General features: G+C 37.6%; 1 protein-coding gene and 1 long non-coding RNA gene across 2 annotated transcripts in view; both read left to right on the forward strand.

Annotated features, from left to right (window-relative positions):
* The window catches only part of Pxn (Peroxidasin), a 28463-nt gene extending 8898 nt beyond the window's left edge, over positions 1–19565 (forward strand). The window contains exons 2-19 of the mRNA XM_089840735.1: positions 2219–2290; positions 5935–6006; positions 12946–13017; positions 13344–13487; positions 13615–13778; positions 14355–14472; positions 14594–14763; positions 14832–15107; positions 15192–15308; positions 15380–15550; positions 15752–16387; positions 16586–17931; positions 17997–18186; positions 18258–18375; positions 18432–18643; positions 18693–18919; positions 18982–19107; positions 19184–19565. Coding sequence (XP_089696861.1) covers positions 2219–2290; positions 5935–6006; positions 12946–13017; positions 13344–13487; positions 13615–13778; positions 14355–14472; positions 14594–14763; positions 14832–15107; positions 15192–15308; positions 15380–15550; positions 15752–16387; positions 16586–17931; positions 17997–18186; positions 18258–18375; positions 18432–18643; positions 18693–18919; positions 18982–19107; positions 19184–19234 — 4282 coding nt within the window. The 3' untranslated portion in view covers positions 19235–19565. The remainder of the gene's footprint in view (positions 1–2218; positions 2291–5934; positions 6007–12945; positions 13018–13343; positions 13488–13614; positions 13779–14354; positions 14473–14593; positions 14764–14831; positions 15108–15191; positions 15309–15379; positions 15551–15751; positions 16388–16585; positions 17932–17996; positions 18187–18257; positions 18376–18431; positions 18644–18692; positions 18920–18981; positions 19108–19183) is intronic.
* A 2855-nt stretch (positions 19566–22420) lies between these two features.
* Positions 22421–23101, forward strand: LOC149717801 (uncharacterized). Its single transcript, XR_016367848.1, has 3 exons — positions 22421–22494; positions 22653–22883; positions 22989–23101. It is a non-coding gene; the product is annotated as an uncharacterized LOC149717801 (long non-coding RNA).
* Positions 23102–23110: the final 9 nt, after the last annotated feature.

The following is a 23110-nucleotide window of genomic DNA, read 5'->3' on the forward strand; positions in this document are numbered from 1 at the left end:
AAATCAAAGTTCTCCAGCTAAGCCTCGGTTTAAAAAAAAATAAGAGTAGGAAATGAAAAGCTCGCAAAGTATATAATAAACAAATTTCTAATGACGCTAAAAATTATCCAGAGTACCTAACTCTACTTAGGATAAAAAAGATAAGTTCTTTTCCATTATATATCTGGCTTGAATCCAAATATAACAACATCAGCCGATTTTCTGGCTCATCTATACCGTTTTTAAAAAGCTAGGAAAAATAATTAAAAGTAAAAAAGAAAGGCATAAGTGAACGTCAAATCATGAAAGGGTTAAACATATCGCATGAGGCAGGCATCCTAAATAGCTACAAGTAGAAGCATAAGTTTGTAAGAATAAGACATGCTCCATAAGTATGACGCTACCTGTACTTCGTAATGCTAGAGACTTAACTGAGATCTAGCTCGAGACTACTCGGTTAGTTTTACATTCTATCTACCTATTTAGTCTGTACTAAGCCTTTGACATGCAGCGCCTCAGCACTAGGCGTCGCTTTACCTCGAATCTATGACCTACCTCCCTCACTTTATGACAATCCAGTTTGTAACCAGTGACAAACTTATGCAACATATCATATGAACTTATGGTAGAAGTGATCTGTTAAGTACATTTGGAATGAATTTGGTGCAGCGTAGAAAGGTATTATAATTAACTTAAGCTCATTGTGTGGTACTGCAACCTATATACTCCATTTCAATCTTTAGAAATGCCCAAAACTAATCTCGAATCTCTGAGTTATAATCTACTGAAAATTTCTTTGGATGATAGATCTGTTTTTCTCTTTTTCTTACTTCAAAGCTTCCTACGCTTAAAACAACCCCGTAATTTTTTTTATTCCCCACCACATCTCAAAAAATCTATATAAAACTCATTCTTGCAAAAGATTATTTCTGCTGCCATTAAGTTCTTAGGTTCGGGGGAATATTCTAGAGAACGCGTTTCTTGTCATCGTCATGACTGCTACAATATGTTGTATTCTGGCCATCGTCCCCCCCGTTCCCCCCTCTCATTCTTCATACAAGAACAAGTCATAGACCTAAGACATAAAAAAGTTACAAAATAATATGTCCAGAATGACATTTTGAATTTGGTTTTGTTTCTGCACGCCATTCCTCAACGTCGCTCCATCGCGCTCTTCTTATATAGTTTAACGTCTACTTCCGCCCGTCGTGGAACGTCACGGTTTCCATATCCACTGAACTGAACTGAATTTATAAGTGTCTGGTACATTTTAAAGAAATTAGGAATTGTTATATCGGAAATAGCCTAACCGGAAGTTAAAAATTCTACGACAAAAGTGGCTTGTCTGAGAATTGATTACTTGTTTCGTTTTAATCTTTGAGTTAATTTACTTTTAGTAACTTTTACTTCCTAGCTATTCGGGGCTTCCCAATGGACGAACCTTAGCACCCTGGCAACTAAAAACTAAAATAGATTTAATAAGAGAAAAGAAACGTAACTCTAAGGACCAACTTGTACGTCAGCTGCGCTTTTAACGCAATCTAAGTTTGCACCCAATTTTACTTTAACTATCAAGGCATCGTATCTTTCATTCTGTTGCCAACCAAGGTTGTACCGCACCGCTTTCTTGTACGTTAGATTTTTTGCGAGGGAGGATATGGGTACGTCTCAAGTCCCAACTTGATATAAATCTGTCTGAAAAAGGATTATTGTTAAACCAGTTTATTTTTCTAAGCTTGTAATTTTCTTCAGTGCATGGTAACGAATTTGTTCCTTGGATTAGTTTAACTGACGCAAAACGCCCCATCGTACTTTATTTCCGAAACTGTGTCGTATAAATTGCTAATTGGTATCTAAATGTTTCCGAACACAATTCCTCTTGCTTCACTAAGAACGCCTGAACTTGTGTAGATTAGGGCGTCAAGGCGAAACTGCATCACGAGGTCAATCTCTTTCCGTTATAATAAATTTGTCACTTGAACTTTAAAGTTCATAGGTCATTATTTTGATTGGGGCGAATGTTAGGCGTTGAACGCGCTTTGTAGAATAGAATGTTTGTCTTTCCACACCAATTCTCGCGTTACTCAGTAGGATGTAACCCCCTTTGATTGATTACAATGTGGGACTGAGACCTTTTCGAGAATGGTGCGGGGTGACAAATGGTTTTCTTCGCGCCTATATTTTTTAGTAATGTTTATAAGAAATTGCGCACTTAAAATTTATTTTATTTTATTTTCAGCGATCTCCGTTACAACAAGATTCGAGAAATTCCGTCCCATACGTTCCGTAATTTGAGACATCTTAACATTCTGTAAGTACCTACATTTATTATTATGAATTATTCGTCTACTGTCCATTGTTGTGAATTGAACAAAGGCAGAGTTGTACAGTACTATTTCTCAGTTAAAACCAATAATTAATACGCTACCAATAATAAGGTGACCATCTTGGTCCTTGATAGTGTGTCCACATAGTTGAGAATAATGTCTGTCCATAGAGGTGTATCTGTCCTGGATGGATACGTATGTTAATATCCTTATTTGCGGCTTTGCCCCTTGTTCTCCAACCTTAAGGATGGTTTGCTATCCTTATTACAAGCTATATTAGGAGCGTGTAGAGAATGGGAGAAGGGATGAAGTGGAAGTCGTCACCGTGACGCGTTTTCTGGTGACGTTAATGAGCTTCTGTCAAGCATCTGTTATTGCTTCTTCACTTTTCACTATGCAATAGAAAATCCACTATAGTTCACTCCCCATCTTTCTCTAGACTCTGACATCCGTATCAAGTGCAGTTTGCACCTAAAGAATAACTTAGAACTTCGTTTAAAGTAATTGCGAAACTTAACCATGGTTATAACGTTGATAACCAGCCAGTTTAAACCCAAACCCATGCAATGTTGTAAATGATACTTAGGGTTTCAGGCACGTTAGGCCTTGGGCCTAATTATTTGTGATTTATAGTTTAGGTTTTAAAAGGGTTTTTTATTTAGAGAACTCTAAACCTGGTACCGTCTTTAGTTGGTATGGTTCTCAGCCGTATTACGTTTAAGTTGCAATTCGTTACAGTTGAACCCTTTCTGTTACGGGCTATTGGGAATTCAAGTAATAATATAACCCAGCTAGCGGTTTAATGAAGTCGAAATTTCATAATATTTAATTACATCCACGCGGGAACACTCAATAATTGTTTGATTCCTTAGAAGCAATTGAGTCAAAGGCTACTGCCATATCATTTAAGCCTTAAAATGATCATTTGCTAGCCTACCAACGTGTTGGCTTTGTTTGGGTTGTCATTGATTGGGGGTAATTTTATATGGAATGTTTACGAAATGCTTCTGAGTTGCAGAAGCTAGCTATAAGGCCTCTCTGTCGATAGAGCAGCGCGAGAGACACCCTCACTGATAGATAACGATGTGATGCGGTGGTGGTGTTACGACCCTAGCACCCATCTTTATCTCGCCATAGGCCTCAACAGGGTCGAAAGATAGGAGGTGCCATTACTCTATGTTTTCTTGCACGAATTTCTTTTTCCAATGTACAAAAGTCTCGCATCGCTTTCGTCAAATTGCCTCTATCCTCTTTTGGACATTTTTCACTTTTTCCTGTAGTTCGCCCTCGAGTCTCTCTCTCTCTCTTTAGTAAATGACGCTGGCTGAGATTTTGGAGGGGCCAAATTTACGAGGCTCTCTCTTTAATTACAACTAGCCGATTTGTTAGGCTTAGCTCATAGAATAGAAAAAGATCTCTGGAAATAGGCCTAGAACGGAAGCCCCATGGTGTAAACAAACTTCATCAGGCTTCAACTTCTCACTGCAGAGCCTCCTGACCCCCGAGATATATTTCAACAAACTTGTATCTCTGGTGGAAGAAATTGATTAATATTAATTTTTTAAACACGAGCTAAGCCTATTTTTTCTTCAGACAGAATTAAGTTAGTCTAATATTTCCCAAAGTATGGGGATTTTAGCAACAAATGACGTATTTAATAAGTTACTTAAACGAAGTACAGCAATGAGTGCCCTCTCTAAGGACTTCCTTGGGGCTAATATACCTTAATCGTTGCCAATAAATTTAAAAGTTTGACTTCATCGATTAAAATCAATGGTTCTTTGAAATTATACCTAACGTTCTACAGAATTTACCATTAAAATTCATTATTTCAGTATCTCATTCAGTGCCAAGTAACGATGTACACCAATTTTTTTTTATTTTTGGCCAATGAGCGACCCCGTATGTGCCCCGTTATTTATCGGTCCGTAATATTTTATATCGACGTCAAAACGAAAAAATATCCCCCTATTAATTAAATTGGCGTGCCGATCTTTTATTTGGTCGAATCGATGGACGGGAAAGACATGAAAAGAGAGAGATGCATCACGATAGAGATCGCCGGCGCAAACTCCTAACTAAAAGCAACTAGCGTTTTCCGAAGGCTGAGGTACCCTAGCTGTTCTTTTAAACTGTTAAGATTTAGGAATTCTTTAAGAGTAGACTTTAAGTACACTCACTGTCTAGTTTTTTAAAAAAAATCGTTTTCAAATATCTTTTCTTCGATAAAATGAGTCTCTTATCAAAGAATCGGGGAAAAATAAATCGGCAATTTTAGGTTGCCAAAATTGCTATTAACAATTTTTATCGGTGATGTCCATTTGAAACGATTAGGGACGGTGCTTTTCTCGCGCGCTAATGTCGGAACAAGTTGATTTTAATGTCAGATTGTCTAGGATATCAAAGGGACGGTGAAATTATAAAGTCATTAAAGAGAGTTTATAAGTCTTTTGAATATCTGTCTATGTAGATTCACCCACCTTTGTTAGAATATAACCCGTGGGTACATACGTACGTACAAATTTGGTTCCTTCACTATATACATCCATAGGAAAAAAGTTAAAAAGAGTTTTTAATCGACTGGAGAGGCCGTATCATTCATTGATTGGTCTTACAGCGTGGGTTGTATAATGTGGGTTTTTTTATAATGAACGACATTTCGCGTAACTTATACAGGGTGTTGCAAAAAGGTGATGTTACCGAAGTGTAGGATGTACTATGTGTCGTAAATATTCTAAGGGACACCTTTTACGAGTTGCGATTGAAGTGTTTCACGGATGACCCCCCAAAAATTTAAGTAATAAACTTGAATGACCCCTATTAATTAATGGGTCATGAGTAAAACGCTCCAGTCATAACTCGTTTATGACAAAATGAAATTAAAGTTACATTTTCGACTCAAAATTCATTTCCCACTGTACATAAGGTCAAATAATTATGATACACCCTGTATAATAAAAGCTTGTTTTTCCTTAATGGTTAAACCACGCGCGTCTTCCCCGACATTTTGATCTTCCGGATAACTCCAATTTCACTCTAAGCTTCGACCATTGCCAAAAGCGGGAGAAAGGAATTTCAATAACAACCCCTTCACCCTGGGACAAGGCATTAACGTTTATTCTATTTTCGTCTTAGGAACGTTATCATATAATGTTCCCCCTTCTTAACTAGTTTTAGGTGGATACCGTTTTGTACCACCAGAAGGGAGAAAAGAGTAGTACTTTGAGATAAGACAAACAGAGAATTTATTCAATCTCTTCTAGAATAATCATTTTAAGCTGACACTTTCAAGAGACTTATTTTTATCTTGGTAGTTAGCGGTTCTACATTCATTAAAATACATGCTAAATTCATTAAGCTCTCGTAGATACACGACTTGGTCATTACGTGGGCATCTTCTTGTTATTGATATCAATTGAATAAAATGCTTGACGTTTATGCTAATTACGGTGTGTGTAGGCAGACCCTAATTGGATTTTTAAGCCGGTTTAAGAATTTAATACATACGTTACGCTCTGTCTTTTTAAAATACCGCTTAAAATTGAATATTAATGAAGTTGTTTGAAAAAATATATATAAAGAGACGTCACAGTCTGTATAATTATGTCGTTAATTATTTTCTTTACAGTTTAATAAACAACAATCTTATTACGAAAATTGAAAACAACGCCTTCGTTGGATTAAAGGAGCTTCGTTATTTGTAAGTAGCTGATTTTGGTTTCATGCTTTTAGTAAACACGCCCATAATTATATTGTAACAAGAAGTGATATCTAGTTTACTAGGGAGAAGTTATAAATTCGCCACATTTCCAGCTTTATCTCCAGTCCAAACGTATAGTAGGTCCGGAGTTAATCCCCAACTCTAAATTACAACCAACATCTCATTGGTTCTTAAACTGACGTCAGCGCGACGCGAATGACGAAAATTACTCTGTATTTTCCGACTGAGGAGAGGTGAAATAGCCCGGCCTCCTTTTACGTCCCCCCTTGTATTTGAAAGGGGGACTGGGACTAAGGCGCGCCGAAACTTAGGCATCTTATACCTTCTCCCTAGTAAACTAGATATCCCTTCTTGATTGTAGTGTTCTTGATAATGAGGTTGTAATTATGAGTTTGCTCGCTCGCTACTAGATACTGTCTATCATAAAAATCTTTAATGAAAACTTTAATAAGGTGTAGATTTCTGGGCGGAATACATTTTCTCGTTTTTTAGAGATAAATTTTAAGAAAAGCGCTAAATTCTTATTTTCTTCACGAACAAGAAAAAATATACATAAAATTTATCAAGATATTAAAGGTATTTACTTATTTTATAAATGAGGTATTCGCATAGCATAACTCCCGTATAAGTACGATGATAAAAGGTAAGTTTTCACACGAAAATCGTGGAATTTCGTTAAAAATAAAGAGAGATGGGGAGGGAGGGTTTTGCCATTATAACAACCAACGGAACGGTATACCTTGTAGTGGTGGAAAATAGAGGCTACTTATGGGGTCAGATATAAGCGTATGTACCAGATGTGAGAGTGGCTGCATGGATGTACGTGGCAGACCCGGCCGCAAACCTTTTATTACACAGTTGAAATATTATAAAAAGCCTCAACCTATAGTAAGTACTGTACCTCTAGAAGCAACCTAGAGGGTTATGCGTCAAAAGTAGCTAAACCTGAAGTTAAGAGTACATTTCAGAGTTCCTATAGACACTTGCTTGTAAAAGCGTAAAATACTAAAATAGAGTCTGGTGTTTGACCACCTTAATTGTGTTTTAAGATGGAACCTTGATTTGTATGTGGTCAACAATGAAGTAAATCAAGCAGACAACACTGAAAAGGGTCAATTTAGGGTCGAATTTATCTAGGGCCTATTTGATACTTCGAAATTATTCGTTTCTGAGGCTCACGATGATGTTGTATACAAATCGTGGGTTCAATCTTTCATCGCTTTAGGGTGTAAGGCAAAAGGGGGCGTGTCTAAGGTGAGCCTTATGGGCGTGACCCGTTCACACTTGATGAAAAATGATACAGCTCTTTTATACAATCATGATATAAGTATAATTAAAAATTCCACCGTAAAACGAATCGCGTGGTTCTCGATTTCTTCCACTTTTTGAAGAATTATCTTCGCTAACCCTCGTGTGTGGCCCTTATTTTTTATTATTGCAAGTACCTTCCTGCAGTGGGTGGGTGTCCTGGACATGAGGGCCAGTTTTATTTCAACCTTATCCCCTATAGGAACATAAATTTATCGTAGAGATATCGTTTCGGGATTAGACTTGTCATAATATTATTGGGAAAAGATGATTTTTATCAGAAGTTGTTGTGATTATTTTTGCTTATTTTAAAGATAAGAAGTGCCGTTTGTTTTTTTAGCTAAATTCATCTTGGTAAGTTGCTGGTTATAACTAAATTATAGTAGGCTTATGTTATAGGATATCTTGACTGTATAGCCTCTGTTATATAATAAAATATTTCCTTAAGAGGGTGTAGGATCTATTTTTTGTGAAGGGTGCTATAAAAAAAGAGGCCATGTGATTTTATTTTTATTATTTTTTTTTAATGTTAGAGGACGCATCATGGTATAAATTTTTTTTTGTATTCCTAACGTTGAACAAATAATAGAAGGGCCCCCTTTTATTATATATTTTATAAGAATAGAGAATTAAAGTTAATGTGAAACTACCATTAAATGTACCACAAAATGCTGTAAAATCAATTCTATTTTTTAACATAAATCCCAGAATTTTCTCATCTTTTAAAAATAGAATTGGGCTTGCTGTAGCTCCAGATTTAAGGTCAATTTTGAATCAACGTCTCTGTGTTTCACTCTAAACCAATCAAACGTGATAGAACTTTGTCTAACTTATAGGTTAGATTAGATTAGATTAGGCAAGCAGGATGATCTATCTTTTAAAATTTAGTCAAAGGGACAGACATTAAAACTTTGGGTTCTTGTGTTTAAATTGGTTAAAACTATTTGACGTTTCCTTTAACTATATGGATTTGCCCTTAAGTTTAAACTAATAGAAAACAATCTCCCGCATAAAATCGCATCTCGAATCGCACCCTCTTATGAAATTATGTACAAGAGTAAAGCGCCCGCTAAAATTCGCTGTCCCTCGCATTCCATCTTATACCCTTATCATTATAACATCTAACATTTTCATGATATCATAAGTTTATAAGTTATTTTCCATAAGTAGAGACACCCTAAAGCTAGTTCGAGAACGAAGGAAGCGAGAATTGAAGTCCTACACTCATTGGTTAATTTTGCAGGACTTCCATCTAGGTCCTATTTAGTCTGTACTAAGATTTTGACGTGCAGCGCCTCACCAGGCATGCGTCGCTTTACCTACGTCACTTCATGACAAGCTCCAGTTTGTAACCAGGGGCTAACTTATGGTGAACATATCTTATGAAGATATGTATGAAGCTATATGAAAAGCGGCTCTTAAACAGAACTTTGTTATGGCACTTTTCATTCCGAAATTTCAATTTGATTTTGGTTTTTTTTTGGGTGGTTTACGAATCTCTTTCTTTTAATCTTCTCAAACGTGACTGTAATTTTTATTTTGTATTTTTTTCATGAACTCATATTCTTATCTGGCTTTGGGGACACCTGCGGAATGAATATATATACGAATGCCAGTTTCTATTTTTTATTGTAATTCAGCTGCTTCGTGAATGTTTATACCAATTCGTTCCAACTTTTCATCAAACGTTGAAAAAACAAATCGAGGGCCAAAATCTCGTGAAAAACGTGTGGCTAGATAGAAAAAGATGTTTTAACTTAAAAGTTAACTTAGGCCTAAAAAAAGTCGTTTAGACATAGTTACTTAGGCCTAGAAAGTCTTTAAAAGGTTCGACGTTCCCCTCTTGATCTCTTGATTCATTAAGTTACGGGTTACCAGGCTGTTACCTTATTGCATTTAGGCTTGGTATGAACCATCGGAGAACGAAATGAACTATGAAATTCCTTCAGTCAGGGGCAACTCCTTGGTTAAAAGAAAAAAATATTAAAATTCCTTTTTTCTTACATAGCGTGTCTAGAAAACTCTCACGCATAGGAGGAAGGCCTATTCAGGGTTAATTTTATTCCTAAAACGAGTCAGCTAATTAGATTTAGTAGTTCAAGGACGATCAGCGTCTTCTCTTAACCAAGATTTCACCCATTTTTTCAGCTTTCTAAAACTTAAAAAAATGTTTAAATTACGTTTCCAAGGCGTGGTCCTCAATATATACAGGGTGTTTGTGAAAGGTCCATCAATAATGAAAGGGCGTATTTATTGGGCCATTTTGAGTCGAAAATGTTCTATGACATTTTTCCGTTCGGGCCACTGTTTTCAAGTTATGATTGGAGTAATTTACGGATGACCCCTTAAATTTAATTAAGAAATTGAAAGACAGCGCTAATTTAATGAAGGGGTCATCCCTAAAATATTCAAATCATAACTCGAAAACCGTGGCTCGGACGGCAAAATGTCATAGAACATTTTCGACTCAAAATGGCCCAATAAATACGCCCTTTCATTATTGATGGACTTTTCACAAACACCCTGTATATACTTTCGTTTATTTATTTTAAAACTCTTAAGGACTTTATTACCTCTCCGAGTGACGTATGTCACGGAGAGGTTCTAATTTCGACGTGTCTGTGTGTGTGTCTGTCTGTCTGTCTGTCTGTCTGTCTGTCTGTCTGTTGTTATTGACTTACACCCCAGGGGACCGTGTTCGCAGTTTCCGAATTGAAGCAAATGTGTTCGCTATTTCCGGACCGTATTCACAGTTCCCGGAAATTTCAAAACTTGAATCTATCCACAAATCAACTGGCCACTATTACTTCATCTGACTAGTCAATTGTCTATTCTACATGAATACCAATCTGTACTTATTGGCTTCAAACACCACCATTTTGTGGTCTTTGTCCATTCCACATAGACACCAGTCTGCACTTACTGGCTTCTATCACCATCATTTTCCGGTCTTTGTTTTTGTCCATCCCACATGGACACCAGTCTGTACACCTGGCTTCTAACACCACCATCTTCTGGTCTTTGTTTTTGTCCATCCCACATGGAGACCAGTCTGTACACCTGGCTTCTAACACCACCATCTTCTGGTCTTTGTTTTTGTCCATCCCACATGGACACCAGTCTGTACACCTGGCTTCTACTCCTTAAGGTTGAGACATACGCGGCGATCGGCCAGGGTTACGAGAAACGTCCGGCCTCCCAATGGTGGGGCTTCCACCAAAGGTTCACGCAATTGCGCTGTTCTTATCCATAGCTGCGATTCGACACCCTTATATACTACCTATTTGATGAAGGCGAAGCAACCGGCGTATGCTTCATTTCAAACGCCAATATTAGTCAAGTCTCTCAAGAATGTTTAATTGTTGTTTTTCAAAACGATGTAACGTTCAATAAGGCGAATAACTAACGAAGAAAATATTAAATATTAATTATATTTATTTTAATATTTAAGATAATCTTGTTTCTCAATTCAAAATTAATACGGAAAGAGTTAAAAGCAGTCTATGTTTTTGTCTGTATGTGTCCGTCCGTTGTTACAGTAGTGCGCTGCGTTAGAAGTTCGTTTTGTTTTGATGTGTAAAGAAACCATAATATTCCCTTTATCCTTAATATAAAGTGAATATGTGGAAATATTTTTCGTAATTATGATGCATTTAGTACTTTTGTAGCTTTAAAGCTCTATTTCATTTTGATATTCCAAAGATTATTTTTAATATTATTATTTAAAATGGATGTTTATATATTACTTAAGCTATACTACATCTGTTTATAGCATAATCCTTTCCTTAATCACAGTGAATACAAGCACAATGCTGCTATGTTGGTCAAATGACCTCTTATTTGTCAATAGGCCTAGTGAACCAAAAAGTAAACGTTTGGGTTTGGTTTTCGTTTCTGTATGCAGAGACATTAACGGTTCAGATTGAGCCGAAAGTTAAATACACTTTTAAATAATTAGGCTTAAATTTTATTATCATGGTGGAAATCTGGGCCGCGTTCAGCAGAGCCCAGCGTTGCTGAACGCGGCCCAGGGATTTTGTTTTTGAATTTTGACGTTACGGTGCTTAGCGCTGAGCTAGCGCGGTCTTCAAAGAAAATAGTCGGCTTTTTGGATAACGTGACGTAAAACGCGTAGTTCTCAGCTTGGCGAAAAAACTATGGAGGAATTAATACAAATAGCTCTATGGGACTATAGCTATTTAATTGGCGTGAAACCAGTTGATCACGCGAGAATTTTAATAGATATGTTAGTTTCTAATTTTAATTATAAAAGTTGTTATCTATCTCTATAAATATGTTATCCTACAATTTTTGTTAAGCCTTGGTACCTTGCACGCTTTATTAGGCTAGCGTCATTTATAAAACGCCGATGACCCGTTTTTCCCCCATCGGATGATTTTAATGTGTACAAGTATATCATTATTGGATGTAAAATGTCGTCTGATTTACAGTAAATTTGCTATGCTTTGTATACTGCTTTAATATTTCATAAATTTTAACTTAAGAAACATTTCCATATCTGGGTAAATAAGTTTGTAAGTAGTCGTCTTGACTCGGAGAGGTAATATTTTGGTTTTCCCAACTTGTCTTGGCTACTATAGCACGTACACTTTATCATTGTATGCTTTTTATTCTAAATTAAAATTACACTCTAGTAAGTTAGGCTTTAATAATTAAAATTATTGTAAAGGCTCGTTTTCATGGTAGGAATGGGAGATGTTTTCATTTAATAAGCTGTGTTTCAATGGGAATTTATGTGCATTCCAAGCTTTAAACTATGTATAGTTCCTATAGCTGTACTTTAAGTGTAGCTAATTGAAGTGAAATTCGACATGGAGTGATGAAATGAAGAGGAATTAAAACTTTCATATTTTTTTTTTTTTTTTTATAAAATTGCATCCCATCCTTTGATGATGCTACCCCAAATTATCTTTCATACTCTATCCATCTGTCTCACTCTCTCTCGCAAGTTTTCAACACTTATACATCAAAAGCCGCTCTTATAGAAGCATCTTGCATGCGTCTTAGATTAGAAATAAAGGTTAAGTAAACTTATCACACGCTGAGATTAATTTTCTCTAATCTCAAATGAATAATCAGTCTCCCCCCTTTTTAATATTTCGCTATCAAAGCGTACGTCTTTTATACAAAAATCAAAAGTAGATGAACTCGAAATTATAATTTTAACTTAGTTAGAAAATTCTACATCTTAATTAGCAACGTTCGTAAGAGAACGCCAAACTTTGCGTCAACTAACTTTTGATAATATCTTTAAAAAAAAAAAAAATAAAATGTTTTTCCTCGTTTTAAAACGATTAAATTAGAATAAATCGGCGTTTCTTTTCATCTTTAATAGGCCTAGTTTAACGAGACTCGAATAAACTTACTTTGTATACAACCGTCCTATTTAAAATTAAGTTAAGCTCTCTAAATTTATTTAATATAAAAATAGCCTTTTGAATATAAAATGTCTCGAACTCTCGATTATAGAGATTATTATATCTTTTTGGCAACCTTTTTATCGTTCGTCTTTTATTTTCCGCTCGAACAGGGTCTGGCACGTTAGCCTTAATGCTATATACTCAAACTTTAACCCTAATCCATTTACAGGTATCTCTACAAAAATCGCATACATGTCGTGGAGAAGCACGCTTTTAAAGGAGTACCCAATCTCGAGCAACTGTAAGCGAAATTATTTTCTTTACTATTACCATAAGTTCATAAGCTATGTTCAACATAAGTTTGTCACTGGTTACTAACTGGAGCTTGTCATGAAGTGAGGGAGGTAGGTCATAGATTCGAGGTAAAGCGACGCCTGGTCAGGCGCTGCATATCAAAGGCTTATTACAGACTAAATAGGAAGATGGACTGCAAAACCGAGTGTAGTCAATTCTCGCGTCATTCTCGAACTAGCTCTCTCTAGCTATGTCATACTTATGGAACATATCTTATAAACTTATGCTATTTACCGCAATATTTGGCTAATTTTAAAATTAAAAAATATCTAGATATATTCACTTTAATCAAATTGAAACCTTCGATGAGGAAACATTCGCTAATTTACCGCGACTTGAACGTTTGTTTATGCATAATAACAAGTTATCGAAAATTCCACCCAAAGCGTTTCAGAGACTCGATTCGTTGAAACGTCTGTAAGTATATGGTATAGTCTTTTAATATAGACTAAATTCAATTTCAATATTTATTCAGTAAAGCAAGCTAGCTCTCCCAGGCAATATTAGCGCTATCTTAATGGCTAAAACTCGTGTGTTTTGACAGCCGTTTAGATTCCAACGCCCTAGTTTGCGATTGCGATATGATGTGGCTAGCCGAAGCTTTAAAACAGAAGCAATCGACGACCCAAGCTGCTGCTACTTGCGAATATCCGTCTTCCTTACAAGGGAAACCACTCGCGTCACTCGATAAAGGCGACTTTAGGTGCAGTAAGTAGCGTCAATATCCCTAGCCTCTCCATCCAAAGATTGATCTCTTTTGACCTATTTTCCCCACACTGGTCTGATCTATCTTCCAAGAAAAGTCTAAAAACTGAGTCTGATTTATTGACCTAAAAAAAGTTCCCAAAACCTTACGGGTATTTTTTTTTTTTTAATTTAGAGGAACAAGTAGATAATATTCACTATTTTATCTGAATTTAATGGTAACTAAAGGCGAGCCAGTCCTTGTCAAGAACTTAGTATCAAAATGGTCCATCTCTCTTTTAAAAGTTTTGTAGTCACTCTTAAAATAAACCTTCTTACCGTACATACAAGTTTCGAGTCGTCTCCCTTCACACTCTCTTGTCAATTCCATAAAAAAGAACGTTATACCAGAAAATAAACAAGGAGAAATGAAAAAAGGAAGGACTTGAACCCCTAAACTCGCCGTCTTAGTTTTATTTTTAACCTCCTCTCGCATTTACTATATACGCCCTGCACGATTTTGTTTCTTAAAATTGTTTTTAAAATGTGTATCTCTCGCTCGCTCTAAAATTGGAAAATGAATACTTGTATTTTAAACAGAAAAGCCTAAACTGACCCAAGAGCCAACGGACGTTGAAGTATCATTTGGAGGAACAGCTTATTTTGCTTGTAAAGCCGAGGGGGACCCTAACCCAGAAATAGTTTGGCTGCGTAACAGGTTCGTTTCGGATGAGTTTTTTTCTTAGTAATTTTTTTTTGTAAAAAGCCGTGAGAGATAGGACCTCACATTGATGTAATAATGGTAAGACCTTGTCGTTGTCGGTTTCTTTTGACTACAGCAATGAGATCCCTATGGCGAACGAGGAGAGGTATAGCGTCCTTAAGGATGGTACTTTGATGATAAAGGAGGCCCAAGATAAAGACCAGGGCATCTACGAATGTATGGCCAAAAACATGGCCGGTGAAACTAAATCCAAACCAGTCAAGATGAAGTATCGTGGAGGAAAATGTAAGCGTTTGTTTAGAAATGTTTATTTTTATTGTAACTCAATACATCGAGATAATCAATTCTCTCAGCTAAACCGCACTTCATTCAAACACCGGAGGAACGTCAAATGGTCAACCAATTCTCAACGGTAACCCTTAACTGTCAAGCCGGAGGGTATCCTATCCCCGTTATCACTTGGACATTCGGGAACTTCCTGCTACCGTCATACTCCGGCAAATATCAGATCTCAGCAACAGGATCTCTGACTATCAACAATATTCAGTTGACCGATGTTGGACTCTATCGATGCGTGGCCACCAACTATTTGGGACGAATCGGTGCCGTTTCAAGATTGGACGTTGGAAGTCGGTACAAAGACGTCTAATTTATAATGAAGCCAATTGACGATCTTTGCTTCAATTAACGTGAGTACTGGTTTTATTTTTCAGTCCCTCCTCAATGGATCGAAAGTCCAGTTGATGTATTGGCTCATGAAGGTGGATTGGCCGAATTTAAGTGTTACGTCGAAGGGAAACCCGCTCCGGAATTGTCCTGGACTAAGGACGGTAAGAGTCGATGGTTTTCGGGTTTCTGTTTGTGGGCGTGTTTTGGAGTACGATTGTTATGTACTTGCCAGGAAGACCCATCGAAGAGAATGAAAGAATCACTGTTCTACATCGTGGAAGTATTCTTCGTGTCAGAGAGATAGAGGGTTCTGATAGGGGCGTGTACGCCTGCGTCGCCGAAAATCAATCCGGAAAGAAAACGGCAGTTGCTAATCTGGCTGTCAAAGGAGTCAAGGGAATCAGTAAGTTTCACTCTTCGTTTAAATCACGTAGTTGGACATCTAAAATGTCTATCGTATTAATTAGCGCGAGAAACACGCGTCTTTCATTAAGTTATCAACCTCTAATTTCGAACAGTCCCGATTATTGAGTAATACTTGTCCCAGTTAGATCCTAAGATTGGCAATATCACGTCAATCTCGCCTTCTTATTTCACCCCACAGAAGTTGGAAAAGCGCCAACACTAATCCGCGTACCGAAAGACATCGAAGTACGGGTGGGAGCTGACGTCGAAATTTCTTGTCTGGCTGAAGGGGACCCTCAACCCGTCATCAAATGGATGCGGGAAGGTAAGGAGTTACCCACAGACGCGTCACATCGTCAAAGCACAACTGGCAGACTGTACATGTTCAACGTGGAAGAAAAGGATAAAGGCACTTACGAATGCGTCGCCAGGAATAAAGAAGGTGTCGCCAGTTCGTCCATGGTACTTTCAGTCAAAAGTAACAACAACAACAACGTGGGTACACCATCCACCCCTACTAGTCCCAGACTAGTTGAGGGAACGGGAGAAACGAGGGAAGTCGAACGAGAACCCGTAGAAAAGAAGGAAGATATTGATAACTACATCGAAAAAGCCGTGGCGGAGGCGACGGTAGATGTTGATAAGGCCATCAATCATACCATGGAGACGTTATTTAAGAAGGGAAGCGAAAGACCTTCACCTTTCAAACTTTTCAAAGTTCTTCGCTTCCCCGACACGGAGGCGCGTAATTTGGCACGTGCCGCCGAAATTTACGACCGAACCATCGAGTTGGTGCACAAAAAGGCCCTGAAGGAAAACCCCACCAATTTATCAGGTTTGAATGATCATTTGATTCACACTAGACCTAGTTTTAAGGGAACAAAAAAATCTCTAAACATGAACATGGATGTACCTATTTGTAGCACTTTCTAAAAAATATTATAGATCATTCCCTAAGCTAAATAAAAAAATTTTTTACGTACCCTTTTCACGTGTATTATAAAGGAACATTTGGATATGTTTCTCTTTTCAGCCTATTCATTCACTTCCTGGTTGAGTTCGGGCGAACTACGTAAAATCGCTAACCTTTCGGGTTGTCTCCATCATAATAACGCTCCTAATTGCGATAATATGTGTTTCCATGGCAAGTACCGTACCATCGATGGTTCATGCAACAACTTAAAAAATCCGTGGTGGGGTTCCGCCTTAACGGCGTTCCAGAGACACATGCCTCCGGTTTACGAAAATGGCCTTCATACTCCCATTGGCTGGTCAGACGATAAACTGTACAACGGTCTTAAGAAGCCCAACGCGCGGTTAGTCTCTACTCAAGTTATTATCACCAAAAACATCACGGCGGACCACGAGTACTCTCACATGTTGATGCAATGGGGACAGTTCCTCGATCACGATATGGACTTTTCTTTGCCCGCGGTAAGTCACGTGGCGTTCGAAGACACGAGCGACTGTCTACAAAGGTGCGATAATATACCACCGTGTTATCCAATCAAAATTCCTGATGAGGATGAGAGGGTCAGAGGTCGTGAGGTGGAATCGCGTCACCGGTGTATAGAGTTTGTTCGGTCTTCCGCTGTTTGTGGTTCCGGGGAAAGTTCCTTGTTTTCGGAAGCGGTTATGCCGCGTGAACAAGTCAATCAATTAACTTCTTTTATAGACGCGTCAAACGTTTACGGTAGTACCGAAAGAGTCAATAACGCGGTTCGTAACCAAAGCACACCCTTTAACGGACTCCTGGGACACGAGTTTATCGGTGACATGAAACCCTTACTACCTTTCGCTAACGGTTTAGCGATGGATTGCCAAAGAGATCTCAATGCTCGTCATTTACCGTGTTTCGTCGCGGGCGACGTTAGGGCTAACGAACAATTAGGTCTATTATCAATGCATACAATATGGGTTCGGGAACATAATAGAATAGTGCGAGAACTTAAGCGAGTCAACCCTCAATGGGACGGTGAAATACTATACAACGAAGCCAGAAAAATTATCGGGGCCCAGATGCAACACGTAACGTACAGTCATTGGTTACCCAAGATATTAGGCCCGCGTGGTATGAAACTTTTAGGCAAGTATGAGGGTTACAAATCCGACGTTAATCCCTCCATCGCAAACGTTTTTGCAACGGCTGCCATGAGGTTCGGGCATACCTTGATCAACCCAATACTGACGCGGTTGAACGAGACATTTCAAACTATACCCGAAGGTGATTTGCCATTACACAAGGCGTTTTTCGCCCCGCATCGTATCGTAGAGGAAGGAGGTGTTGACCCCTTGCTTAGGGGTTTATTTTACTCTCCTTCGAAGATTAGGAAACCTGACCAGCTTCTCAACTCGGAGCTGATAGATAATTTATTCACGGTAAGTTTTTTCTTCGCGTTTAGTTCTAATACGTTAAATGTGTAACATTTTTTTTCGGGTTTCAGTTGGCGCGCAGTGTGGCTCTCGATTTGGCAGCCATTAATATTCAAAGAGGTCGTGACCACGCCATTCCTTCTTACAACGAGTGGCGCCGATTTTGTAACTTGAGTTACGCTCGAACCTTCGACGACTTGCGAAATGAAATCGGAAACGCTGAGCTTCGAGCCAAACTTCAAAGTCTTTACGGACATCCCGGTACTACTTTATCTTTCATTGTCATCAACCGTGAATTTTATTTCTAAAGAAAGCGTCATGAAATGTTCCAGATAACATTGACTTATGGGTGGGTGGAGTCAGCGAGGATTTAGTGGAAGGCGCGCGTGTGGGACCCACCTTGATGTGTCTCTTGGCGGATCAATTCAAGAGAGTTCGAGATGGAGACAGGTTAGTCCCATTGTTGGTCCTTTTTAACTGCAAAGTTATAACTACTTATCTAAAAGGTTTTGGTACGAAAATCCTGGAATTTTCAAACCGGAACAAGTTACGGAAATCAAACGAACTTCTTTGAGTCGCGTTTTGTGCGATAACGGGGACAACATTACGCGAATTACTCGGGACGTCTTTATGATACCGAAAATGCAAAACCCGCAGCTAGTCAGTTGCGACGTTATACCGTCCATGGAGTTGAGAATATGGGCTCAGTGCTGCGAAGGTACCCGAATGAACGACTCAAAATTCGCCTACTAACCCTTTTCACTTAGATTGTTCCAGCTCCGGAAGTTTTTCTTCAATGACCAAACAAATAACTCGCAACAAACGATCATTTGAAACGAATCAGTTCAGTTTTCCTAAGGATAAACCCACCAATTTGACGTCAAAGTTGGATGACTTTAAGGAAGCGGATGTGGACATAACGGAACTTAGGATCGAAGGGTTAGAAGAACTGGTCAGCAAACTCCATAAGTCATTAAGGCAGTTGACTAAAAAGGTATTTAGGATACGTCGCGTCTTAGCGGGTTAAGAGTAAACGATGTTTTCACCGGAAATAAGGTACACCAACTAGAAGCCGAGTGTTTAGCGCAAAATGGGGTCGTGACGTGTACGGAACTTAATGGAAGGATAAGAAGGGATGGAGAAAAGTGGAAAAGAAAGAAATGCACGCTGTGTTCTTGCGAGGTACGTTACTTTAAGCCTAAATTAGTGGGAATTTTTCCCCCAAGTTTAAATGTTTCAAGTACTACTTGTCTTATAGAATGGCCAGATAAACTGTCAGGTGAAATCGAATTGCGCAGGCGCCAATTAAAGGGAGTTTAGGAGCGACGGTAGTACTCATCCTTGTCTTAATTAATCTTATTATTTTTTAAAAATAATTAACGCGTAAGACCAGAGCGTCACGAATGACTTTTACCGCGCGTTATATATTTTTTTGGCTCAGATGCCGGAATTCACGTCACGGTTTTTAGATATGTTTTTAATAATTTATTCAGTGCCAAAACTTGATAAATGCGATATTTTTTGCGTCATTTTATTAAGTAATTAACTGATCGGAAGACAACCAAAACTCGCGAGGTCAAACTTTTTACTTCTGAAACTATAAAGTTCACTACGAACGTATATTAAAAGAAATACCTAAATTTTCTTTCTTATTTACACACTACGCGTTAGGTCGACCATCTTTACATGAACTGTCAGATCCAAATGTCGCCATTTATGCTCGGTAAGTATTTGCAGTTAATTAAGCCAATCAGAAAAGAACCCCATCTTCAATATTAATTTTATTCACCTATCGTAAACCATGTTTATGATATTTACTGTACACTTTGATTTCCCTGAACGCCATTCTCATTGCTAAAAGCTGTTAAAGCTTGTTTTTACCAGGAATAGATTTAATTTGAAAAGTAGGAATAGAGAACAGAGTAATGTGGGCGCGCGTTTAGTTACTTTTAAGTTCAATATTGATTTATTCATCCGGATTCAATCACAAACAAAAATTTCATATTTTCGATATTTCACATTCACTTTTCGCGGCTTCATTTACTGAAACTTTTTTGAGAATTGTTCGACCTTGAGCAATCATTTTGCCGGACGTTTTCTCAAGAATGTCGCAGTCGAAGAAAGCCATCCTTTTACCGTTTTTCAACAACTTTGTGTTGATGAGGACCGTATCTCCTAATTTCGCTGGGTTTAAGTACCTACCAATACATCGTTGTGTTTCAACGTAAGAAACTATCCAAATTTGTGTAGAAATTACTTGTCTCGCTAAAGTGCAACCAATACTGTAACTTACTTGACACTTAAGTCCACCGTGGCTCCCAGTTGACCATCACTCATGGCAGCCATGGTAAAGATTGTCAAGTCGTCGATTATCAAGCTCATTGTCCCTCCATGGAACATTCCAACGGGGTTTTTATGCTCCTATGTTTTATATCGAAAAAATTAAAAACTGACTTAACTGTACTGCGTATGTAATTACCTTTTCGATTTTCAACTCAAAGACAACATTTCCAGGACTCTCACTAACCATTTTTAACTAAGAGTGTGAAATAACTAAATTTAATTTACGCTTCAGTCTAAAGAGACGCTTTTAAAAAACTTACATTTTTGTATAACTGCGCGGCAAAATGGTTTTTATGTCTGGCTATTATTTGCATTATCTTCATTTTTGAGGTCTTCAATGTACAGTTGCTACAGAACTTTTGATCGCGAAACCATGAAATACAAGGGTAGAGCGTAGGCGAAAGCAAAACCGCCTGTCGAGTGTCAACGTTGTGCCAAGCATTTTATTATCTTTTTGTTGTTCGTCGTTAATAATATTCCAATGATATCAGGTTATTTAATTTGTATTATTTTCTAGGGCTGTGCGAATAATCGAATTTTCGAATAGTATTCGTTTTGAAAAAAAAAATCGAATATTCGAGATAGATTTTTTGAAAAACGAGTAATGGAATGAAAAAGGCCATAAAAGTGTATTTATTAATTAAGCCAATTAGAAAAGAAACCCCATCATCAATATTTATTTTATTCATCAATCGTAAACAAAATTTCATATTTTCGATATTTACTATACACTGACTTGCAAGAACACATTCTCATTGCTAAGAGTTGTTACTTATAAATAGTAGCTGTCGTTGTTCGACCTTGCGCAATTACTTTGCCGGACACTTTCTCCAAAATGTCGCAATTCATGAAAGACAGTCTTTTACCAAGTTTCAATACCTTTGCGTCAATAAGAATTCTATCTCCTATTTGCCCCGAATTTAAGAACCTAAAAGATAATTTTCATTAGGATGGAGGTAACATTACAACGATTTACGATTCACTTGACGCTCAAGTCCACCGTGACCCCTAATTTCCCCTCGGTCATGGTAGCCATAACAACGCTAGAAAATACGTCAACTAAAACCGTACATACTGCACCGTGCAAAAATCCATCTGGGTTTTGATGCTCCTATAATTTAATAGTCGATTGCTTTAACTTGGCGAGAAAAGTTAATTTCATATTAATTTAATTTACCCGTTCCACTTTCATCTCGACGACACAACTACCGGCACTCTCCCTAATTACTTTTACCTTTACGTATAAGTAATTAAGTGATCAGTTAAAGGACACTGTTATGAAAGTAGTCCATACTTACGTTTTTATACAACTGGGCGATGAAATTATTTTTGTTCATAGTTAGTATTTGCATTACCTTCATTTTGTGACGTACTCTATCTAGAACTAAGTTGTTTCTTGCCGTACTTTCGAACGATATCGCTCAGCTAGTTTGCATTACATCTGAATAAGTTGCAAGATCTACCGTACAAGTAGTCAAGAACCCATGTGTACAACCCGAGAACGTGCAAATACCCATCTTAGCGTTTACTTCGCGCTAGGACGTTACACTTGCCAGGTTGTTATCCATTAGGACACCTGGGAACTATCTTTGAGCGTTCTCAGATGATATGAGTTCTTGATGTATTTACAGTTTGTCGTTATATTTTAATCGAAGGACTTTGAATCGAGTTAAAGTTTAGATAGGAATTTATGATGAAATGAAAATCGCCATTAGTTTAATTACTTTTAGCTTAAATATTAATTTATTCATCTGGATTCAATCACAAACAAAAAAATTATAATTATTAATCTTTGTCTGCTTCATTTAGTGAAAATTTTTTGAGAGTTGTTCGACCTTGAGCTATAATTTTGCCAGTCGTTTTCTCCAGAATATTGCAATCGAAGAAAGCCATCCTTTTACCGTCTTTCAACAACTTTGTGTTGATGAGGACCGTATCTCCTAATTTTGCTGGGTTTAAATACCTTCAATACATCGTTATGAACGCAATTAACAATTTCCGTGGCAATTTACGTGACTCTCAAGAGAGCAACCAACATTGTAAGTAACTTACTTGACGCTTAAGTCCACCGTGGCTCCCACTTGACCATCACTCATGGCAGCCATGGCAAGGATAGTCATGTCGTCGATAATCAAGCTAATTGTTCCTCCATGAAACATTCCACCGGGGTTTTGATGCTCCTACGTTTTAATTCTTGCTTAATTGTGCATATTAAGAACTGCGTAGGTAATTACCTTTTCCACTTTCAGCTCAAAGACAGCATTCCCGGGACTCTCACTAACCGTTTTTAACTAAGAGTGTCAAATTACTAAATTTAATTTATGCTTCTGTATTTCGAAGTGAACTTGACGATCTCAAGAACTTACATTTTTGTATAATTGCAGTGCAAAATGGTTTTTATGTCTCGCGATTATTTGCATTATCTTCATTTTTGAAGTCTTCGATGTACAGTTGCTACCGAGCTTTTGATCGCTAAACCAGGAAATACAGCAATCGAGCGTAAATAAAACACAAAAACCACCTGTTAACGTCGTGCCAAAAAATTATGAACTAATTGTTCAAGTAAGTGGACAATTCATTAAAGGTGACAGCTTTTCGTTTTCCAAGGATATCAGGTAATTTAATTTGAATTATGTTTTGAAAAACCATTATTAATACATAAATTTTGATAATGGCGCGTGTAGTTTTAGGACTAAACTTCCTTTTATTTTAATTATAAGAGACTTAAAACCAATACGACGTGTTCTGTGCCAACATGTGGACCTCAAAATTTTGGCTGGAAAATAATTAGGACGTCTAGCTTAAAGAGTATGGTTGGTTATTAGGCATAAAGAAACCAAAA

Source organism: Phalangium opilio, unplaced genomic scaffold, assembly GCF_054372755.1.
Source record: "Phalangium opilio isolate 3A_F unplaced genomic scaffold, DU_Popi_V2 ptg000003l_1, whole genome shotgun sequence".
Lineage (NCBI taxonomy): Eukaryota > Metazoa > Arthropoda > Arachnida > Opiliones > Phalangiidae > Phalangium > Phalangium opilio.